The 24,678-nt window shown below is 45.4% G+C and overlaps 1 protein-coding gene across 1 annotated transcript in view; it reads left to right on the plus strand.

The window, feature by feature from the left end:
- Positions 1–24,678, plus strand: part of LOC139264152 (MAM and LDL-receptor class A domain-containing protein 1-like) — an 886,997-nt gene that overhangs the window by 706,487 nt on the left and 155,832 nt on the right. Inside the window, exon 28 of the mRNA XM_070880238.1 lies at positions 6,954–7,134. Within this exon, the coding sequence (XP_070736339.1) occupies positions 6,954–7,134 (181 nt within the window). The remainder of the gene's footprint in view (positions 1–6,953; positions 7,135–24,678) is intronic.

Below are 24,678 nucleotides of genomic sequence, written 5' to 3' on the forward strand. Positions count from 1 at the left end.
TTAGCAGAGGGGTCAATAACCAGGGAACACAGATTTAAAGTAGTTTGTAGAAGGATTAGAGGGGAGATGAGGAAAGAAATTTTCACCCAGAGTGTGGTGGGAATCTGGAACTCACTGCCTGAAAGGGTGGTAGAGGCCGAAAACCTCATCACTTTTAAAAAGTACTTGGATGTGCTCTTGAAGTGCCATAAACTACAGGGCTACGCACCTTGTGTTTGAAGGTGGGATTAGGCTGGGTAGCTCTTTATCGTCCGGCACGAACACGACGTAAATTTATATCAGGGTAGTTGAAATCGCCCATGTGTTGTAAATTTTTCTATGATTCTATTCTATGATCTTCTCTTGCTCACTTGTGATGTGAGAGACACCAGGTGACAACACTACTCTATCTTGCACAGGATCCACCGAGATGTACATTTCTGCACTGGTGCTGGCTGCGCTTGGGTCTTCTGATGCTGCCCCTCAGAGAATGGAGCTTTCTCTGAGGTTGTCTTCCTCCTTTGGCTGGACAGTGGTGGGATGGGGTGGGGTGGGAGGAGTATCTCTTGATGGACCTAAGGGGTGTAAACAGATTAATTAGAAGTGTTATATTGAGAATGGGTAACGTTACCATTCTGCACATGATGAACATTCACTGGCTGCTAACATCAGTCACCATATGAATGACTGCTATATGCCATGTGGCTGTATGAGATATAATTCTGTCAGCAGGTTTCTGGGATGTCCCCCTCTCTCTATCTCCCACCGTCAGCAGCTCTGCAACTCTAGAGATCTCCAGGGCCGCCTCCTCAGCTGGAGCCAATTGAGTGAAGACCGGAGGGCCACCCGCACTTCTCTCCCTCTCCCTATTGTTCTGGGCTCTCTCCTCCTGCATGGAGGGAAAGAAGTGAACTTTGAGTGAGGGTGATTGAATGAGGGTAAGGAATGGATGGGTAACATCTGTAGAGGGTGACTATGAGGGAGTGGCATGGCTTTGCTAAATGGCCTCCTTTTGTGGTGTTACGGCTAGGATTGCATTAGGATGAGGGTGGTTATTCAGATAGGGATGTGAGTATGTACATAGACAGAGACGGATGGTGGACCTGCAAGGTTCATTGGTGTGAGGAATGATGTGCTGGAGCAGGCTTGGGAAGGCAGAGTGATGAGGATGTGGTGACAGGTTGTGGGTGAGTGTGGCATTGCACTCACCTTTCCTGACCTCATTAGATCATTGAATCTTTTCCGGAACTGGATCTATGTCCTCCTGACCACATCCCTGCTACTGACCTCCTGTGCCATCTTCAGCCATGCCCTTTTGGTGTCTTTGGATGGTCGCTTTCATCGATCGTCAGGGAAGAGGATCTCCCTGCGTGCTCTTCATGGCCGCACCAGAACTTACAGGGAGGCATCATTGAATCTTGGTGCGGCCCTCCGCCTTGTCTCCATGTCCCCCAGTTTTATGTTTTATGATGCTACTCAGACTTCTGGAAACCACCTTATGCACTTCAAATGAGATGTATGCAAGGCTGCTTTAAAAATCCACTTTGAAAATGAGTCATCGATAACGTCATCAGACTTGTTCCATTTAATTGGGCCGGGACTGGTTTAATGGGGCCATTAAGCAAAAGTCACACTGCAGAATGCGCTGTTCACATCTTCGGGTTCCTGACCCGCGACACGGCCCGCACGCACGCAACCCAACCCGTAGGTAAAGATTCAGAGAAATCAGGACTGGGTATAACATACTTAGAAAAGATAGAGAGGGAAAAAAGGAAGGTGGAGTAGCTGTACTTATTAGGGATAACAATGGTAGTAGAAAAAAGTGACGCAGCTATCAGCAAGACAAAAATAGAATTCATATGGATCGAGATAAAAGATAATAAAGGATCAGTCACACTAATAGGTGTAGTCTACAGACCACCTAATAGTGGAAAGGAGGTGGAGGAAGAAATATGCAGATAAATTAGAGAAATGAGTAAAAATCATAGAATAATAATCATGGGCGATTTCAACTACCCTGATATTAATTGGACAGAAGAGGTAGGTAATGGGGATAAGGGAATGGAGTTCCTACAATATGTACAGGACTTCTTTCCAACCCAATATATAAAAAGCCCAACAAGGGAGGATTTTTTGTGTTACGGAGGGAGGATTTGCTATTGGATCTAGTAAGGGGGAGTGAACCGGAGCAGATAATCTATGCAGCATCTCTCAATTTGCTGCACATCGCTGCAATGTGACACACACTTGTACAGACGGAGAATGGCCTTCAATACTGCCCTCGACAAGTGTCGCTCTTCATTGTGGTGTGCTGTATGCTGCACAACTTGGCCATCATGAGGGCCCAGGTATTGCCAGTAAAGATTGTAGCCCCACCTCAGGAGGAGGAAGAAAAGGAGCCTGGCGTGGCCCCAAATGGCCAGCCACACCAGGAGGAGGAGCAGCGGCAGCAACCACGGAGAAGGCACCGTGCCAATAATGCCGGTACAAAGGCCACACGTCAGCGGCTTATCTTGAATGGAGGAAGCTGACGGATGTAGATGATATTGGCCGGACTATGTGCTATGATATTACTCTTATACTCCAAACCCCTTGCAATGAAGGACAAGATGCCATTTGCTTTCCTTATTGCTTGCTGTACCTAGCTCTCCCACCTAACTTTGTTTCATCAGCAAGCTTGGCTACATTGCACTCAGTCCCTTCATCTAAGTCATTAATATAGATTGTAAATAGTTCAGGCCCCAGCACTGATCCTTGTGGCACCCCATTAGTTACAGCCTGCCAACCTGAAAAAGACCCGTTTATCCCTACTCTCTGTTTTCTGTCCGTTAACCAATCCTCTATCAATGCTCATGCATTACCTCCAATCCCATGAGCCTTATCTTGTGTCATAATCTTTCATGTCGCACCTTATTGAATGCCTTTTCGAAATCCAAAATATACTGTACCAATAGCAGGCGTCAAACAACAGCAACAAGATATTTACAATGATATTTGCAGAATGAAGGCATGACTCCATGGTGGGCAAAGCCTTTATTGAGACTCGCTCAGCAATTTGCCACCCCTTCCCACGCCTACTGCTTCTCCTTAATGGGGTCACAGTGCCTGCAGCAAGGCTGCTTGAGGACTGCTGTGTCTGTAAGGCAGACACTACAGATGGCTTAGCAGGATGCCCTGGACCAGCTCTGGGCCTGGAAGGCCCGGCTGCAGACTGCACTACCTTAGCATCGGTGGCAGCAGTCTCGGATGGCTCGGGTGTAGACCGCGGTTGGTGCAAAGGCGGAGTGGCAGTGGTGGGAACCGGAATGCTGTCATCTTGAGCAAAGACAGCCCCTTCCATTTCCAGCGACCCGCTGCCACTCTCCCGGGGCAGAGCCTCAGCATCCGGAGCAATCTGTGGGAAGACAGATTGTTGGGCTGCTTCGGCAGCAGTCTGAGAACTGATGCCAGCAATCAATGACTGCATCACACCACCAAGGCCTTGCATGGCTTCGGCCTGTGATGCGATAGCTGCTGCCACGTCAACCATGGCATGTGCCATTACCTCTGGGACTCCACTGCCGCTTGTTGAGTTCATCTCGCTCTGTAATCGAGCAAGGTTGGGCTCGGTGGGCTGCTAAGTAGCTCGGGCAATGCTTGAGTTGACCTACACCAACCTCAGAGCAAGTGCATCCATGCTCTGTGGGACCCTTTTCAATGCACCCATAAACTCACGGTGCATTACCATGAACTCTCTCAACATAACCTCCAAGTCCTGGTCCACATCTAAGTGTTTCTGAGCAGGACCCATGGGCCGACTCACCCTCCGGGGAGCTGGCCCCCAAGCTTCACCTCGCGCTGGGTGTTGCTATAGGTCACTGGGGCTGGGAGCCTCAGGATCTTCGAAGCCCAGGAATGGCATGTCTTCCACCGAGGTGGTGTCCCCACTCGGTGCAGCTGATGTAGGGCCCCGCTCTGTCACTAGACTTTGGTCCCCTTCCTCCTCGTCTCCCCTGTCGTTCGATGTGGAGGGCTCACGGGCAGGCTGCTGTGCTTCTGGCTCAGCATCTGTAACCACAAAGCAACAGAACTGTGGTTAGCAGCAGGGGAGGGGGCAGAAAAGGAAGAAGGAAATGGCATTGGACATTTATATGTGTAGTGGATAAGGCATGTGGTAACAAGGTAAAGGGTCTCACATAAAACGCAAATGGCATTAACATACCGTCGCTGTCGCCAATGGGCTCATCTTGGCCGACCGCTACCACACCGACTGGTGTGCCCATGAGGGTGGATACTCGCTCCTCCACCTCTGTGAGGTCCTGGAAGTCAGGCTCCCCTCCTCCGGTGAGCCTCTGTTCGCGCCTGTTGTGCGTCAGTTTCGACTGCACTAACAAACACAAGGAGGTGTCAGTAAATGAACAGCTCATCATGTGCCGCATGTGTCTTCCATAGTTCAATAACTGCTACTGTCTGGAAGTGTCAGATCTCCATCTGAATCTGCGTGGATGCGCAGAGTGGATGTGTGAATGGTGGGATTAGGTGAGAACCACCTGAGATGAAGGATGAACGAACACATAACAAGAGTGAAAGTTTAGTGCGAGGAGGGGTCAGGCTGAGTAGGGAAGAAGAAGCTCATCATCATAGGAAGTCCCTCGAAACGAGGATGACTTGCTTCCATGCCAAAAAACAGGGTGAGTTTATAGGTGTTTCGAATGAAGAACCCGAACTACATCCTCAAGGATGGAAGATGCCTCTGTGTGGATTTTTTTAACATGTGGTGGCCGTTGCACACCAGTCACCACACAGGCTTGACAGAGCTAGGTCTTGGTCCAGTGGCAAGGATTACCCAAGACAACTGAAGATCTGTTCTGCTGCGCGGACCTAGTGCGCACACATATCGCAGTGTGGACTGGCCCTGAGCCTCTGGCCCCGAACTCACGCCTCCCCTGGGCCCCGATCACCTCCCTCCACAGTCTCTCACAGCTCCTTCACCCCGATCTCCTGCTGCATCTGCCCACGTTCCAATCACCGACCTGGACCTTGCTGATGTCACTCTTCGCTATCGTTGCCCAGCTCGTGCTGTACCTTAAAGTGTATGCCTCCACGCTGTCCTGGGGCCGCACACCGCTCCTTTTATGGCCCTGACCTGCCACTGATGGTTCCTCGCAGGTCGAGGCCTCCACGCTGTCCAGGGGCCGCACGCCATTCCTTTTATCGCCCCGATCCCCCGCTGATGGTTTCTCGCAGGTCAGGGCCTCCACGTTATCCAAGGGCCAGGGTAATATAAACAGAGACTGGGTCCAACTTTGCAGAGGCCATCCTCACCCTTCCATCTCTGCCATTACACACAATGAAGAAGTTGGTAAGCGCCGCTTGAATGGTCTCCAGTTGAATGGCCAGGGCATGGCTGCTGAACTACGTCTGAACTTTTATGGTGTCTTCACCAATGAAGACCATGGCCTTATACACATAGTGAAGGAGCAGGTGCTGCAAAGACTTGACATTGTGTGAGACAGTGAGGTTCACATTATGGCATTGCAACGTTAATATAAAGGGGACTCACCCTCATGGACCTAGTGAGGTCATTGAACTTCTTGTGACATTGTGTTGCAGTTGTGGCCACTGTGTTCTTGGCAGAGACTTGCTGGGCCACCTCCCTCCATAGCTTCCTGAAGATTCTAGGAGTGGGCCTCCTTCCAGGGGAAGGTTGGAGCACGTTCCAGCGCCTCTCCACTCCCGCTCAGCCGAGAATAGTGACCTCCTTCCTCCTCCATTTTCCTGCTCTGAGCAGCCTGAGAAGTTGGAGCTGCGCATGCGCATACTTATCTTACCAAGTATTGAAGATTCGGCTGTCCACGGGATGTATAGCGGCGTTCGCAACAAGTGCATTCGTTCTGCAAATTTACCACCGGGATTTTTGGTTTCACTATCCTAAGAGAATTGTGCAATGACTGATTTAGCGCTCCCTTTGCCTCTTGGGACGCAGAAACCTAATTTTGCAGCAGGCGCGCAAACTTTCAAGGGACGCTATATTTACCCCCCTGACAGGATTAACGCCTCAAAATGGGCAATACCGAATTTCTAGCCTTTATTGTCTGGCATTTCATCTAATCATCCCTCCGTCCGAATAGGAACCTATGAACAGGAGTAGTTGATTCAGCCCCTCTAGATTGCCCCATTCAATGAGATCAAAGCTGATTTGTTACCTAACTCCATATACGCACCTTTGGCACATATCCCTGAATACCTTTGATTTAAAATTAACAATTGATGTGGTATCAATTGCCGTTTGCAGAAGAGAGTTCCAAATTTCTACCACCCTTTGCGTGTAGAAATGTTTCCTAATTTCATTCCTGAAAGTTCTGGCTCTAATTTTTAGACTATGCTCCCTAGTCCTAGAATCCCCAACTAATCATCAAACTGCCTACTGACTTATTCTATTATCCTGCTACCACCCCGTTTTTCAGCTCAAACTAAGTGGTAGGGACACAAACATTGCCCTTATATTTTGTATCATTCATTTATTTTATGTAAACTAAACCAGGTTATAAATTAATAATTGTGTCTTGTCTCATTGAAGTGCTTTACAATCTCTCTTCTGTAAAGACAGGAGAATGCACATGATGGCATGTGCATGATTACAATAGGTAGTACACACAACGGTTCTATATTATGATCCCTGGGTCACACTATTGCAGCAAAGATTCAGTATGGATTGTAGGTTAAAATATCCCGGGCCTCATTTCAGGAGCAGCGGATGTGTTGCTAACTCCCACCTGTAGCTCACCCGCCAAAAACCAGCCCAGAGTTAGAATTGGAGCCCTAGTGTTTATTACAAGGAGCTTTTAAAAAAAAACTCCTTTTCATATTGTAACTTTATGACAAGTTAAATTGGATGGATATCAGTGTGCGGCAGGAGTGCATGATACCAGGGCTTTTGAAATTGTTTATCGCACTATTAATTTGATGCTTTATAATAACTTTTTTTTTTGCAGACAGATAAAGACCTTACTGAAGTATGGAATAAAACTGGGAACCAGGGTGATAGGTGGAACAAGGCAGTGATACATTTGAGGAGGATGCGTAACTTTAAAATCACATTTGAAGGAATCCGGACCAAGAATTTTGGAGGTGGAGCAGCTATTGATGACATTCAGTTTAAAAACTGTGCCCCAGGTCTGTAACAGAACTCTCTATAAGCTCTAAAGTTTTAGTCCCAATTTAAGTTAAAAATAAGGATATGAGCCTGTTCATCGAGCAGGATCTAAACAGTTCATGTTGTATCCCACTGAAAAATGTTGCTTTGGACAAAAAACCCTGCAATCTTTCAAATAGTACTTTACTGTTTAATTTTGTGAGTTGTATATGAGAAATACAACATGAACGAAAATACTTTTGTATATGATATACTTTGGAGGGCCTTTTGTATAATTCTAGCACAGGGGACTGGAATTTGGGGTGTATGTCAGGTGTACCAGACTTATTCCATTTCTGATTCACCAGAATAACACTAGGGCTTAAAAGGTTAAATTCTGAGGACAGGTTTCATAAACTTGATTTGTATTCCCTTCAGTTTAGACGGTATAGCAGTTATCTAATAGAGGTTTATAAAATGATAAAGGGATTCGATATGGTGGAAACAGAGAAACTCTGTCTGGAATCCAGAAGAAGGGGGCATAATCTGAAAATTAAAGCCTGGCCAATTAAGAGTGAAATCTGGTTGCACATTTTTCACACAAAGGGTAGTGGAAATCATGACCTCGCTCCCCCAAAAGCCTGTGGATACTGGGTCAATTAAAAATGCCAAGACTTTAATCAATTGATTTTTGTTAGGTAACGTTATCATGGGATATGGAGTGAAGGCAGTTAAATGGAGTTGAGGTACAAATCAGCCATGATCTAATTGAATGGCAGACCAGGCTCAAGGGGCACAATGGCCTACTCCTATTCCTATGAAATACACTGTAATTTCCGATAAAGTTGGCTGCGGACCCCTAAAGTAGCGCATGTATTCTAATGGCAGGATAATGAGGTCCAAAGCTGCTGTCCCAGAAATTCTTTCATTTAACACCAATATTGCACCTGACTTAAGATAAGAGTGTAGAAAAGTGTTACACATCTGACTTGTCAAACCAGAAAAATTGATTTGAGATCATAAGCTTTGAATGTCTCCAAATTTTGAAACATCAGCTGAAACTGAAGCAATTAGAAAAATCTTGAAGGTGAAATTGGTCTTTGGCATTCGCACAAAATGGGTGTGAATGAATCAGCAGACCATTTTACACCCCGGCTGATTTACTTTTCCATTAAAAGATGGCATTGGACTTCACGATGACTCCTGTCATTTGTCTTTGGTCCTGCAAGATGGTCTTCAGTGCTTCCATTTGAGTGTGATTCTCAACCTTTTTAGAGCAATAGCCCAGAGATCTGATTCTGCAGGCTCGGGAGCCAGAAGCTGACTTCTATAGAGCGTCCACAACCCCTCCCCCACCTCAATGTCAGATTCTGCTTTCACCTTTGACTCCTCTGGCTCTGTGAAGGTATTGAATGATGGAATTCCACACATATACAGATTCTACAAGTAAGGGCCAGGGGGAGCATGGAGCTTACCTTAGCTGCTCTGGTGAGGTTGCTAAACTTCTTCCTGCATTGCAAAAGAGTTCTTGGATTAAGGAGATGACACTCACTGCCACAGCCACATCTCTCCTCAAAATGCACACCACATTCTTGGTAGATTTTTAGCGCCCCCCCCAACCCCAAACTTCTCTCCTGCTCCATACCATCATTAGGAGGACATGCAGGTCTGGCTACTTGAAGTTGTCCACTTATTTCTTCGTGTTGGCTGCCATCCTTGTCTTCCTCCAGTTCTGCCATTTCCTATTTAAGTAGCAGCAGGTTTTGTAACCTAGTTATGCACCAGAACTCTGCTTGTCCTGCAGGTAATTACACAGCCTTCATGCCTCTGGTTATCTAAATTGTCTGACTCTACAACTTACAGTGGGATCAGTACCACAATCACAAGGCAGATGGAAGTCCCTCAGCAATGAAGCCTGAAACCTTCAGAATTTCACCACAACAATTTGCTTTTACGTAATATCATTACTGTAAAATAAAAATCCCAAAGTGCTTCACAGGGACATAATCAGAAAGCAAATGAACACTAAGACAAAAAAGGAGATATTAAGAGGGATGAACGAAAGTTTGATCAAAGAAGTGGGTTTTAAAGGAGGGTCTTAAAATAGGAGAAGGAGGTGGAAAGACGACTGGGTTTGGGGAGGGAATTCCAGTGTGTGGGGCCTAGGTGGTTGAAGGCACGGCCACCAATGGTGGAGCGAAGGGAGGGGATATACACAAGGAGCCAATTAATCTTGTGTCTGTTCATTTTATATTCATGCCTTTAGTTATGCACTTACAGTCTGTGTTAAATAATGGGGTAGATTTTTGTCTACACTGCCACAATAGTAATCTGGCAGAGCTGATTGCTCATTCTTTATAGAATTAGTTGATTTTCATGCCATTATACACAGCAGGAGGCTTGTACACTGATATTTATTTATTACAAAATTACTTTAAATAGTTGGTTACGCACATCCTATTCTCCCTGCTCCATTTTCCTTAATGCCCACACAATCTTTTACACACAAGTGCATTAAGAGGAATATCTGACCCATTGTGTGAGAGAACTGTCAAGATACCAGGATGTATTTTCCTCATTTGCAGAGGAAGGAAGAAAACCTTTATTTGATAGATTTAAATAATTGCCGATTATGATAGCTTTTGAGTGCGACCTTCCTGCAGGCAATGTTGTGAAATACCAATTCATTATTATGAATAACAGAAAAATAGCCAATCAGCTGTAATGGTCCATAAAAATATTCCTTTCAAATATCTGAAACAACTAAATTGCCAATAGCTAAATAACAATTTCTGTACTCCAGTTTTGCAGCGCTCAATATTTTAGCATAATGCTCAAAAAATTGAGAAAATCCCAATTTACCAAAAACATTCACTATTCAGTGATGCAACCACCAACAATTATGATTGGGACACCGAGTGCTGCTTGTGAGGAAAGGGCATTAGCACAAAGGTGGTTGATGAACTCCCCAACAACTTTGCCATTCTGCTGCACCCATGGATTAATATCTTAGTACAATAATCTACTCACCGATGGATAAATGAATTCCAATGCACAGTAACCCTGGTTTGTTTCAATCTCTGAATTTGTTTATTGGTGAGGGGCTTGAAGAAGTTTAAGGTGGGGTAATTAACAGCAGAGTAGGGAGAATGCAGAGATTGAGTGGATAGTTAAAGAGAAGAGGTAAGAGTAGTAATAGGAATGCAGGGGTGATAGGAAAGAGAATGGGAAATGGGAAGTTGGAAGGGTACACCACTGAAGGGGCATCTAGGATAGGCCAGAAAGTCCAGTAATAGTACCCGGGTGGCCGGGTTGTTGGGATCCTGCTGGAAACAAGTTATAGCTGTCCCTGTGGCTCCTTAAAACTGTTCCAAAATATTCGGGGTCCAGGATGCAATCCAAATCTGAAACTATCCCTTGTGGTTAGAGAGGGATATCTGGATTGACAATGTGCACCTCTGCCTACTATTGCCAGGGACGAATGAACTCCCAACATAGGGAGACCCCTCTACAATGATGGTAAAATTTGGGGTAACAGAAGCTCTGCCTCCGACAGGCTATCACACAAACCCAGGACCCGGCATATCCAGGTCGTGGCCGTGTTTCTGGCCATACTAGCCTGAATGGATGTAAATGAATAATTCAAAGTTAGGGCTGATTCGAGATGAAAAAGGATCCTCCATGGATGCAGGATGAAGGAATGACGAATATTTTAATGAATACCTGCCTTTGCTTTCACAGAAGAGTGTGATAGTGGAAATGAAAAGATGTAAGAGGAGGAGATGGAACAATTAAACAGAATAGCAATAGATAAAGAAATAGTACTGAAAAAGCTGGTGCAACAGAGAGGAGACTAGAACTAGAGGGCATGATCTTAGAATAAGGGGCCGCCCATTTAAAACAGAAATGAGGAGGAATTTCTTCTCTGAGAGGGTTGTAAATTTGTGGAATTCGCTGCCTCGGAGAGCTGTGGAAGCTGGAACATTGAATACATTTAAGACAAAAATAGACAGTTTCTTGAGCGATAAGGGGTTATGGGGAGCGGGTGGGGAAGTGGAGCTGAGTCCATGATCAGATCAGCCATGATCTTATTGAATGGCGGAGCAGGCTCGAGGGGCCGTATGGCCTACACCTGTTCCTATTTCTTATGTTCTTATTAACTCAAAGAAAAAACACTGATCTCTGACAACATGCATAGAATCACAGAATAGTACAGCACAGAAGGAGGCCATTGGCCCATCGATTCTGTGCCGGCTCTTTCAAAGAACAATCCAGTTAGTCCCACTGCCCCCCACCCCCCTCCCACTCTTTCCCCTTATCCCTGCGCATTTTTTTCCTTCAAATATTTATCCAATTCCCTTTTAAAAGCTACTATTGACTCTGTTTCCACATCCCTATCAGGCAATGCATTCCAAATCTTAACTGAGAAATGTTTTTCCTCATGTCGCCTCTGGTACTTTTGACAATCGCCTTGAATTTGTGCTCCCTCGTTATCGACTCTTCAGCAATTGGAAACAGGTTTTCTTTATTTATCTAAACCCTTCATGATTTTGAACACCTCATGGACATGCCAGGTCCTGGGTTTGCGTGCAAATATCCATGATAGCGTGTCCTCTTAGCCTTCTCTGCTCTAAGGAGAACAACTCCAGCTTCTCCAGTCTATCCACGTAACTGTAATCCCTTATCCTGGAACCATTCTAGTAAATCTCTTCTGTACCCTCTCCAAAACCTTCACGTCCTTCCTAAAGTGTGGTGCCCCGAATTGGACACAATCGGACATGGTTCTGATGAAAGGTCATTGACCTGAAACATTAACTTTGTTTTTCTCTCCACAGATGCTGCCTGATCTGCTGAGTATTTCCAGCATTTTCTGTTTTTATTTCAGATTTCCAGCATCTGCAGCATTTTGTTTTTGTATTGGACATAATATTCCAGCTCGGGCAGAACAAGTCTTTTATATAGGTTTAGCATAACTATTTGGCTTTCCTACTCTATGGGCTGAATTTTAACAGCCAAAAAATGGGTGAGTTGGGGGTCAGGACAGATGTTTAAATTTAAAAAATCTCAAATCCAACCCCAACCATTTTCCAACCTGTCCACTTCTGGGTTTAACAGAGGTGGGACAAGAGGCGGGCAGCCAACCCACTCCCAGGAGGCACGTTGTCAATTTAAATATGTTAATGAGGCTGGCAGCCTCTAATTTAACCTGCTTTGCAGGTTTTACTGATCAGGTTTCCCAGGCTTTGGGAAACCCGACCAGCTGAAGGGAGGCGAGGACAACATTGGGGAGAAAGTAAGTGACTTTATAGCATTGCTGGTGGGCTAAGAGGAGCAGGGGTGCTACCCCCAATCCCCCAAGCTCCTTCCATCTACCATCCCCCATACAAATACCCCCAGGGTCAGACCCCCAGGGTTAAGGATCAAATCTTCCTCCGGGGTTCTGCACTGGACCTATCTGCTCCTGCAGTCTGCTCTGGAGTCCTTCCTGCCTGACTAGAATCAAAGCTTGTCAATCAGGCAGAATTCTGGGCAGAGAACCTGTCAATGACAAAAGACGCATGCTGTGGTATTCCGGACTTCCGGGTATTCCGTCTGAAACTCCGTCCCCCTGCCTGCATAATCTGTCCAGGCCTATGCCTCTATTTGAAAAGCACAGAATCCCATGTTTTATCAACTGCTTTGTTAACCTGTCTTGCCACCTTCAAAACACCTCAGGTCTCTCTGTTTTTGCATCCCCTTTAAAATTGTACCATTTAGATTGTATTGTCTCTCCTCATTTTTCCTACCAAAGTGTATCACCTCACACTTTTCTGTATTGACTTTCATCTGCCATATGTCCACCCATCCAACTAGCCTGTCTACATCCTCTTGAAGCATATTACTATCTTTCTCACTGTTTACTACACTTCCAAGTTTTGTGTCATCTGCAAATTTTGAAATTGTGCATTTATCCCCAAGTCCAAGTCATTAATGGATATCAAAAACAGCACTGGTCCTAGTACTGAATCCTGGGCAACACCACGGTGTACCCCCATTCACCACAACTCTCTGTTTTCCATCTCTTAGCCAATTTTGTATCCATGCTGCTACTGCCCACTTTATCCCATGGGCTGCAATTTTGCTAACAACCCTAATATGTGCTACTTTATCAAACGCCTTTCGAAAGTCCATATAGTGGCGTTGGATCCAAAATTGGCTCAGAGGCAGGAAGCAAAGGGTTATGGTTACTGGGTGTTTTTGTGACTGGAAGGCTGTATCCAGTGGGGTTCGCAGGGTTCAGTGCTGGATCCCTTGCTTTTTGTGGTATATATCAATGACTTAGACTTAAATGTTGGGGGGGTGACTAAGAAGTTTGCAGATGACATTAAAATAGGCTGTGTGGTTGATAATGAAGAAGAAAGCTGCAGACTGCAGGAAGATATCAATGTACTGGTCAGGTGGGCAGAATAGTGGCAAATGGAATTCAATCCAGATAAGTGTGAGGTAATGCATTTGGGAAGGTCTAACAAGGCAAGGGAATACACATTAAATGGTACGACACTGAAATGTGTCGAGGAACAAAGGACCTTGGAGTGCAGGTCCACAGATCCCTGAAGGTAGCAGGCCAGGTAGATAAGGTGGTTAAAAAGGCATATGGAATACTTGCCTTTATTAATCGAGGCATAGAATACAAGAGCAGGGTGGTTATGCTTGACTTGTATAAAACGTGGTTAGGCCGCAGCTGGAGTACTGTGTGCAGTTCTGGTCTCCACATTACAGGAAAGATGTGATTGCACTAGAAAGGATGCAGAGGAGATTTAAAAGAATGCTGCCTGGACTGGAGAATTTTGAGTACGAGGAAAGATTGGAGATGCTGGGTCTATTTTGTTTGGAACAGAGGAGGCTGAGAAGAGACCTGATTGAGATGTATGAAATTATGAGGGGCTTGGATAAAGTGGATAGGTAGGGCCTGTTTCCCTTGGCTGAGGGCTCAACAACCAGGGGGCATAGATTTAAAGTAATTGGGGAGAGGTTTAGAGGAGATATGAGAGGAAATTTCATCACCCAGAGGGTGGTGGGGATCTGGAACTTACTGCCTGAAAGGATGGTAGAGGCAGAAAGCGTCCCAAGTTCCACCCAAATTCCATTACCCCAGCGCAAATGCATCCCTCCCTCAGCCAAAGTCCTTTACCCCAGCGCAAGTGCATGAACTTACCACCCCTACCATAGATGGGGCATTGTGTGTGGGTCACGGATTGTTAACAGGTTTATTGGGTATGAAGTGTATAGTCTCCAAGCTTTCTGAGAAATCTGGTGTGGGTGTAAAAGGGGTTGGAAGAACGTGATCTGTCTTCCCTGAGTACCATCTCTCCCCTCCAATCGCCTCTCTTTCAACCCCCCCATGTCTCTCTCTCTTTCCCTCCTGTGTGACTCTCTCTCTCTCCCCCGCCCCGTATCTCTCTCTCCCCCCGTGTCTCTCTCACTCTCTCTGCCCCCCGTGTCTTCCTCTCTCTTCCCCTCCATGTCTCTCTTTCTCTCTCTCTCTCCCTCCTCGTGTCTCTCCCTCCCCGCCGCCTCTCTCCCCGCTGCCCGTGGGCTCGGTCAAACAACATGGGCAATTGCGGGGCCACACTTCCAGTTCGGACCCCACTTCCAGTTCCGGTTTCAGGCGGCAGGCATTGGGGGCGGAGTACAGAGGATGCAGGCACAGAAGGACAGAAAAAGGACAATACTAATAGTTACTCTATACTTTTATACTCCATCCCCCTCGCAATAAAGGCCAACATTCCATTTGCCTTCCTAATTACCTGCTGTACCTGCATACTAACTTTTTGTGTTTCATGTACAAGGAGCCCCAGATCCCTCTGTACCTCAGCATTTTGTAATTTCTCCCCATTTAAATAATAATTTGTTTTTTTATGGTTTCCTACCAAAGTGGATAACCTCACATTTTCCTATATTATACTCCATCTGCCAAATTTTTGCACACTCACTTAGCCTGTCTATATCCCTTTGCAGATTCTTTGCGTCCTCCTCACAACTTGCTTTCCCACCTTATCTTTTTTATCATTAGCAAATTTGGCTACATTGCACTCAGTTCCTTCATCCAAGTCATTAATATAGTTTGTAAATAGTTGAGGCCCCAGCACTGATCCCTGTGATACACCACTAGTCAACGTTTGCCAACCTGAAAATGACCCATTTATCCCAACTCTCTGTTTTCTGTTAGTTAGTCAATCCTCTATCCATGCTAATATAATACCCCCAATCCTGTATTATGGTCACTAGAAGCTTAGCCATACTGATGTTAGGCTCACTGGTTTATAGGTAACTCTTTCTCCTATGTTGAACAACGTGCTACATTGGCAACCATCCAGTCATTTGGTACAACTTTCATATGCAAAGGATGTTTGGTCAAAGTCTGTACAATTTTTTCCCTGAATTCCCTTAGCATTCTAGGTTGCTGAAGGGAGTTAAAGGTAGAAATTGCAACGGTGCTGGCCATAATTTTCCATTCCTCCTCAGATAGAGGGATGGTGCCAGAGGACTGCAGGATTGCAAATGTTCAAAAAAGGGCAGAAGGATAAACCTGGCAATTACAGGCCAGTTTAACATCAGTGATGGAGCAACAATAATGCAGGAGAATATTAGCAGCCACTTGGACAAACATGGACTAATAAAAGAGAGTCAGCAGGGATTTGTTGAGGGGAATTCATGTTTGACTAACTTGTTTGAGTTTTTTGATGAGGTAACAGAGAGGGTAGATGAGGGCAATGCGGTTGATGTTGTGTATATTATAGAATGATAGAAATTTACAGCACGGAAGGAGGCCATTTCGGCCCATCATATCCACGTTGGCCGACTAAGAGCTATCCAGCCTAATCTCACTTTCTGGCTCTTGGTCCGTAACCCTGTAGGTTACGGCACTTTAAGTGCACATCCAAGTATTTTTTAAATGTGCTGGGGTAATGGACTTCGGCTGGGGGAGGGATGCACTTGCGCTTGAGTAATGGCCTTCAGCTGGAACTTGGGAGGCTTTTGCTGGGTTGGTGGAGATTTATCCTCTCTGGCTTCTGAAGTCAAAATGGATCGAATTACAATTTGCAAAATCAGTCAGAAATTGGGCTGGATGATTCCAGTTACACATTCCAGAGAAACTTCAGGTGTGGCTTATCCTCCAGGGGACCAATCAGCAATAGGTCATGTGATAATGAAGAGCCAATCAGAGACAATGCGACCATTTTGGCAGTACAAATAAACACGTCCATAAAATTAGGGAAGTCCTGCTACAACTGTACAAGGCGTTGGCTGGAGTACTACATTCAGTATTGGTCTCCTTATTTAAGGAGGGATACACTTGCATTGGAGGCAGTTCAGAGAAGATTCACAAGGTTGATTCCTGAAATGAAGGGGTTGTCTCATAAAGAAAGGATGAGCAGGTTGGGCCTATACCAATTGGAGTTTAGAAGAATGAGTGGTGATCTTATTGAAACATATAAGAGACTGAGGGGGTTCGACAGGGTAAATGCAGAGAGGATGTTTCCCCTCGTGGGGGAATCTAGAACTAGGAGGCATAGTTTCAGAATAAGTGATCACCCATTTAAAATGGAAATGAGGAGCAATTTCTTCTCACAGAGGGTCGTGAATCAATGGAATTCTCTACCCCAGAGAGCTGTGGAGGCTGGATCATTGAATATATTTAAGGTGGAGATGGACAGATTTTTGAACGATAAGGGAGTCGAGGGTTATGGGGAGCGGGCGGGGAAATGGAGTTAAGGCCAAGATCAGATCAACCATGATCTTATTGAATGGCAGAGCAGGCTCGAGAGGCCAAATGGCCTACTCCTGCTCCTATTTCTTATGTTCTTATGTAGAACAAATTTAATGCAGAATTAGAAAGACACCAGTTCATTAAGAACAGCCTATGCAGATTTACAAATACCAAGTTAAATCTTAGACAAAGATGTTTCATTTTATCACAGATTAATCCTATTATATTCAATTGGTTATAGGCACAGAATTGTGTATAAGGGATGGCCATATCACTATTTAAAACACCATTCTTTGCTTCTTGGGGGTTTTCGATGATCTCAGCTCCTGCAGCAGCCTGTTTTAAGAAAAAAAAAGACCTTGCATTTATATAGCACCATTCATGCCCTCAGTATGTCCCAAAATTCTTGAAATCATTTTCATTCCCAACACTGTTATTGTGTAGGAAAATACAATGGCAAGGTCCTACAAAGAACAACAAGATAAATGATCAGTTAATTTATTTCAGGTATGTTGGTTGAGGAGTAAGCACTGGCTAGAATATTGGGAGAACTCCTCTGCCCTTCTTCAAATCATGCCATGGAATTTGTAATGTTTACTTAAGTTGAGAGGGTCTTGGTTTAAGGTCCCATCCCAACAGTACCACCAACAGGACAGCACTGAAGTGTTATCCTTGATTATGTACTTGAGTCACTGGAAAGGAGCTTGAACCATTGACATCCGACTCAGAGAAAAGAATGCTACCACTAAGCCAAGGCTGACACTTTGCTGTCAACCTCGACATATTATTAGCAAGGCAGTCAACTTTAAAGAATAAACTCATTGATCCCACTCCCCCAGCAGAGTATGTCACTCAAAGGATCAGCAGGAAGGCAGGAATGAGTTAGGGCTCCACACCATAGCACCAATTCCCTGATCTGCAATGGTTGGGAGTGCTTTTCTAGGAATTAAATACACATGCAGCACAAATCTTTAATAAATCGTTTATCTCGGCTTTTATGGGAAAATGCTGCAATCCATTGTTATTAAGTGGTAACAGGGCATTTAGAAAATCATAATATGATTAGGCAGAGTCAAAATAGTTTCATGAAAGGGAAATCATGTTTAACAAATTAATTAGAGTGGTTTTGAGGATGTAACCAGCAGGTTAGATAAAGGGGAACCAGTGGATAGAAACATAGAAACGTAGAAAATAGGTGCACGGGAAGGCCATTCGGCCCTTCGAGCCTGCACCGCCATTCAATGAGTTCATGGCTGAACATGAAACTTCAGTATCCCATTCCTGCTCTTAGCGCGAATGTTTTCCTGCAAGAATCACTCGACACTCTGGGTCAGTTCCAACGCCAAAGTGGCCTTTATTATGCCGGCAGGGAGAGAGCCTCTGGTCAACTCCAGGCACTCCACTCTCCACCGAACAAAGAAATTCATCGATATTTATATGTTTTACAATAGTTCATTACAGTTACTCAACCCACTTCAGCTGGACACAATCCAATCATAACGATTATAGATTACATATAGGTTTCTTTTACCCAATAGAATTCCCCCGATACCTCAGGGGCTGTATGTTCGGTTCTTGTCAGCTCGGGCTGATTAATGACCTCGTTATGTGAGGTAGGCCCCCCCTTATCTCTGTTCCTCGGGGCTCTGCTGTACAAAGTTCTTGATTAAGGACATTCCATACCAGGTACTATAATGGTTTGTTATAGTTATCTTGACTCAAGCGGATGATCCAAGGCATTCCCGGTAGTGGGCCTCACTAGGTCATTGCTCGGTCAGCCTCAGTCAACAGTTCATTGCTTGACTAACTGAATTCCCATCATGCTTGGGCAGCCATTTTATATGTGGCCACTTTAAACCCATATGAGTTTAGATATATTCAGCAGGTGCCTAATGCCTAGTGTTTTGATATATTCAGCAGGTGCCTAATGCCTACAACACTACTTTCTCGCCATACCCCTTGATCCCCCTAGTAGTAAGGACTACATCTAACTCCTTTTTGAATATATTTAGTGAATTGGCCTCAACAACTTTCTGTGGTAGGGAATTCCACAGGGTCTCCACTCTCTGGGTGAAGAAGTTTCTCCTCATCTCGGTCCTAAATGGCTTGGCCCTTATCCTTAGGCTGTGAGCCCTGGTTCTGGACTTCCCCAACATTGGAAACATTCTTCCTGCATCTAACCTGTCTAAACCTGTCAGAATTTTAAACTTTTCTATGAGATCCCCTCTCATTCTTCTGAATTCCAGTGAATACAAGCCCAGTTGATCCAGTCTTTCTTGATATGTCAGTCCCGCCATCCCGGGAATTAGTCTGGTGAACCTTCGCTGCACTCCCTCAATAGCAAAAATGTCCTTCCTCATGTAATATACTTGGATTTCCAAAAGGCATTTAATAAGGTTCCACATAAAAGGTTGCCAGACAAGATAAGGCTCATGGGGTTGGGTGTAATATATTAGCATGGATAGAGGATTGGTTAACAGACAGAATACAGGGGTCGAGTTTCGGTCTGAGTTGCTCCTATTTTCTTGGAGCAACTGGTTTAGAATGGAGTATCTTAGAAATTGCAAATCTTGGCATTTAGTTTGCTCCAGTTCTAGTCAGTTAGAATAGTTTCATTTTGGAACAGATTTTTTTTTTCAAAAGGGGGCGTGTCCGGCCACTTACGCCTGATTTAGAAGTTCAGGCAGCGAAAACTTACTCCAAACTAACTTAGAATGGAGTAAGTGTAGATTTTTGTACGCTCAGAAATACCTTGCCTACACTTTAGAAATCAGGCGTAGGTTACAAATCAGGCGTAGGGAATGGTGGGGGGAGCGGGTGGGAGGGGGGGAAGGGAAGTAATTAAATTCTACAAGCATTCAACAGTCTTACTTAGACAAATAAAGAGCCAATCTGAATAAAAAAATTATATACAAAGCAAATAAAAAATATTGAATATTCCTACCTGTGTGAAGCAGCAGCAGCCTTCGAGCTGTGGTGCTTCAGGCAGGCCTTCCATGTAGGAGACAGGGGCAGCGTCAGTGGCTCTACGGCAGGCGAAGAAACAGCAAGCAACCTTTGACCTGCGGTGGAGGCTGAGGCTGAGGCCACAGGATAGGGGCAACGTCAGTAGCTCGACAGCAGCCGAAGAAACAGGAAGCAGCCTTCGAGCTGAGAAGGAGGCTGAGGCCATTCGGCCAGGGGACAGGGTAGGTGTGCAAAGCACTGGGAGGGAGAGCCAGCCAGCTAGCCAGTTTAAAACTTAAATTTGTAATTGCAGTATGGGTGCTGTATTGTCAACACCACGGATTATGCAATGGTTCGCCAGCAATTCACTGCATAGAAGAGAATTGATTAGAGCTCACCGCACCAGGAACATCATAGCCCGTAGACTGATGGGCAGGAGACCTTACCCATGTCGGCAATATCGAGCCAGGCGCTCGTACCTGGACATGAACGAGGCTGATTGTATCAAAAGGCTGCGTTTTCGCAGAGAAGTTGTCGTTGAGATCTGTGATATGCTGAGAACAGATTTGCAGCCCAGAAGCAGAATGCCAACTGCCTTGTCTGTTGAAGTGAAGGTAACAACTGCACTTGCCTTCTATGCCTCGGGATCGTTGCAGGCTGCAACTGGAGATGTGTGCGCCATCTCTCAACGTGCAATACATGCCTGCGTTTACCAGGTCACAGCTGCACTGTATGCGTGGGGGAATGACTTCATCAAGTTCCCAATGACCGCACAAGCAATCCATGAGAGGGCTGTGGGCTTCTTCAGGATTGCTGGCTTCCCAAAGGTACAGGGTTGCATTGATTGTACCCACATAGCCTTGCGAGCACCTGTGGAGGATTCCGAGCAGTACAGGAATAGAAAAGGTTTCCACTCCATCAACGTGCAGCTCGTGTGTGACGACAAGCAGCACATCATGTCAGTCGATGCAAGATACCCTGGCAGCACTCATGATGTGTTCATCCTACGCGACAGCGTTATATCTGACATGTTTGAGCAGCAGCCAGCAGGGCAGAGCTGGCTACTGGGAGACAAAGGGTACGGCCTGACCACCTGGCTCATGACGCCCCTACGCGTGACACGGACAGAAGCTGACCGTCAATACAACATGGTGCCGATTGCGATGCGCAGCATCATTGAGAGGACCATTGGCACATTGAAACAGCGATTCCGATGCCTGGAGCATTCCGGAGGCCACTTGCAATACTCTCCTCAGATTGTTGGTCACTTTACTGTTTTGTGTTGCATGCTGCATAACTTAGCCATCATGAGACAGCAGGAGCTGGTAGTGGAACCAGAAGCTCCACATGAGGGGCCAGTGCCTGATGATAGTAATTTGGAAGAGCAGATGAGGATGATGACGACGATTAGGAAAGCATGCAAGTGCCTGATGCCAGAGCACGAGGTCGGAGGAGGGCCGTCCATCGTGCTCCTTTAACGATTGCTCGAGCCCTGCGCCAGCAGCTCATCCGTGAATACTTCAATTACTGATGCCTGAGGGCTCTGCTACAACTGTTGCGCATGGACATGTTTATTTTTTGGAGTTGTTCCTATGTTGTGTTGTGTTAATGGAAGATGATTCAGTTTTAATGAAAAAATATTTTATTGTAAAGTTAACGTCACTGTAATAAAATATTTGTTGTATCAAACTTTACTTTTTAATATGACTCTTGAAGATCACTTAAAAACTTTAAGATCACTTATAAACTTGTAAAGTTACAAAAGTTACAAAACAATTTCAATGTGAAAAATCTTACACTCTTAAAATCACTTAAACTTCAGGATCACTTTTTAGGTGCAAAATTAAATAAGCTACAAAATGTGAGAGCATTTACACTATAAGATCACTTAAAAACACTAACATCACTTATAAGTTGTAAAGTTATAAAACTTACAAAACAATTTCAATTTGAAAAACGCTACTACAGCTACATCAAGAACAAGAACAAAAGCAGCAAAGAAAGGCTGCAACCATCTCTCATCCACATCTCAGTGAATGTTCACTTCTTCATGGGGGTGTCATTTGATTGGCGGGGCTGTGTGCCTTTATTGCAGCAGCTACCTCCATGAGGGCCTGTGCCATCGCTTGCATGCCCTCCCTGACGGCCTGTGCCATCGCTTGCACTCCCTCGGACATTCCCTCCCTAAGTTCCCGTGTCATTACTGCTATTACCCACTGCACTGACGCTACTGATGAGTGATCGGGTAAGCTCATTGGTCTCCACACCCAATGCCACAACCTGAGCTGCATCTGCTGCATGCTGCATCTCAGGAGAGCGTGTCTCCAATCTCCTTCTCCTCTGCCTGGGTCTGCCTCACGGCACCACTACACTGGGAGGTGTGGGCTGGGATGGTGGGACGCTCGGTGTTCCAAACGGCAGCACTAGAGTGAGAGGTGTGGGTTGGGACGGTGGGACGCTCGGTGTTCCAGACGGCAGTACTAGAGTGGGAGGCGTGGGCTGGGATGGTGTGGCCCTGGGCCTTGCATCCGGCAGCACTCGAGTGCGAACCGTGGGCTGGAATGGTGGGTGAATGGCTGTAAACTGTTCCATTATATCACCAGCACCACTGGGACCCGCAACATCGGAATCAAAGCCATGGAAGGTGGAACCAGAACCTATGCAAGGAGTTGAAACTCTGATGCCCCTTAATGTTGGCTCATAAACATTAATTTGGAAGGTCTCCCCTGTAGACATTTCAGTCATCGCCGCCTACATCCAGTCTGGATCGTCCGCATCTGGTTGTATTGGTTCTTGTTCTGTATCTTCAGGATGTTCAGGGTTGGCATCATCATCATCATCATCATGTTCTGCAAAATATATCAGAACAGACAAATGTTTAACAGCAAGGGAGGGGGCAGGATGTGTGGCATGAGTACTCTCACATATAGCAGGTTAGGCAGCAGGTTGATTTGAAGGGCCACGATGCATTTTCAGGACTTACCCTCTTCCTCGCGTGCGGGCCCAGCTTGTGCTGTACTGATTGCTTTTCTCCATATACGACTCATCATAGCAGCTACCCTTTGTTCCAAGGGTGTCAGTGGATGCAGATTGGGCGTGCCTCCTCCTGTCAGAGTTGCTTCCCTTTTGTTGTGGCCCAATTTCTTCTGCAAAGAGTAAAATATAAAGAGTGCGTCTTTCTGCAGGGTGGGACATACAGATAGTCACATGACAATTACGATTACATTAAAAAATGAAAATATTACTTACACTAACTACTTGAATGGTCATGCCATTTCTTTTTACACTGGCCTCCAGATCTCATGGTATGCACCATTGCACAGTAATCTTCTGCAACTTGGTTCCAGCGTTTCTTCATTTCTTTAGGTGGCACTTTTATGCGACCTCTGTTGCTGGTATCCAGCTCCTGCCATCTCTGCTCAATGACGTTTACTAATATCTCCACTTCCTCATGCAAGAAATTTTTTGTTCTTGTTGAACGTTGTTCCATTGCTGTATTAAATTGACACTCTTATTTTTCAAAGCACACAGTCCTTATTTTGCATGCACCTATGCAGCACTTGTTCTGGAAGTTTAGCAGCAAACAGATTAGCGAGGATGTCGTGCCGGCAGCCCTGCGCGTGCGCTCCAACGCGCACGCGCAGGGCTGCCGGCACGACATCCTCGCATCTAAGTTAGCCCCGCCCCCCTGCACTTCCAGAATCAGTGCGATGCTGTGGCTCCGCCCCCCGCTGATCTCTGCGTGCCGCACCGAGGGATCTGCAGGGAGGCCGAGAATTCCAAGGTAAGTTTTTGTCGCACTTTTGGGCGCGAAAAACGGGCATCGATTTCAGGGCTGCGCCGTTCTAGGCATGGCCTGAAACTTGATCCCACAGAGAGTAGGGAAGAATAGGTAATTTTCCGGTTGGCAGGCTGTAACTAGTGGGGTGCCGCAAGGATCAGTACTGGGGCCTCAGCTATTTACAATCTATATTAATGACTTAGATGAAGGGACTGAGTGTAATGTATCCAAGCTTGCTGATGATACAAAGCTAGGTGGGAAAGTAAGCTGTGAGGAGAACATAAAGAGCCTGCAAAGGGATATAAATAGGTTAAGTGAGTGGGATATAATGTGGGGAAATGTGAGGTTATTCATTTTGGTAGGAAGAATGGGGAAATAGAATATTTTTTAAATGGTGAGAAACTATTAAATGTTGCTGTTAACAGATATTTAGATGTCCTCATACAGGAAACTCAGAAAGTTAGCATGCAGATACAGTAAACAATTAGGAAGGCAAATAGTATGTTGATCTTTATTGCAATGGGGTTGGAGTAAACGCATAAGGAAGTCTTGTACAATTGCACAAGGCATTGGTGAGACCACACCTGGAGCACTGTCCTTATTTGAGATAAGATATACATGCCTTAGAGGTGGTGCAACGAAGATTCAATAGATTGATTCCTGGGTGAGAGGGTTGTCCTATGAGGAGAGATTGGGCCTATTCTCTATGAATAGTGAGGGGTGATCTATTTGAAACATATAGGATTCTGAGGGGAATTGACAAGGTAGATGGTGAGAGGTTGTTTCCCCTGTCTGGAGGGTCGAGAACTAAGGGGCATAATCTCAGGATAAGGGGTTTTAAGACAGAGATGAGGAGGAATTTCTTCACTCAGAGGATTGTGGATCTTTGGAATTCTCTGCCCCAGTGGGCTATGGATGCTGAGTTATTGAGTATATTCAAGGCTGAGTTGGATAGATATTTGGAATCTAGGGGAATCAAGGGATATGGGGATCGCCAGGAAAGTGGAGTTGAGGTTGAAGATCAGCCATGATCTTATTGAATGGCGGAGCAGACTTGAAGGGCCATATGGCCTAATCCTGCTCCTAATTCTTATGTTCTTATTAAAA

This window comes from Pristiophorus japonicus, chromosome 5 (genome assembly GCF_044704955.1).
Source record: "Pristiophorus japonicus isolate sPriJap1 chromosome 5, sPriJap1.hap1, whole genome shotgun sequence".
NCBI classification, from domain to species: Eukaryota; Metazoa; Chordata; class Chondrichthyes; family Pristiophoridae; genus Pristiophorus; species Pristiophorus japonicus.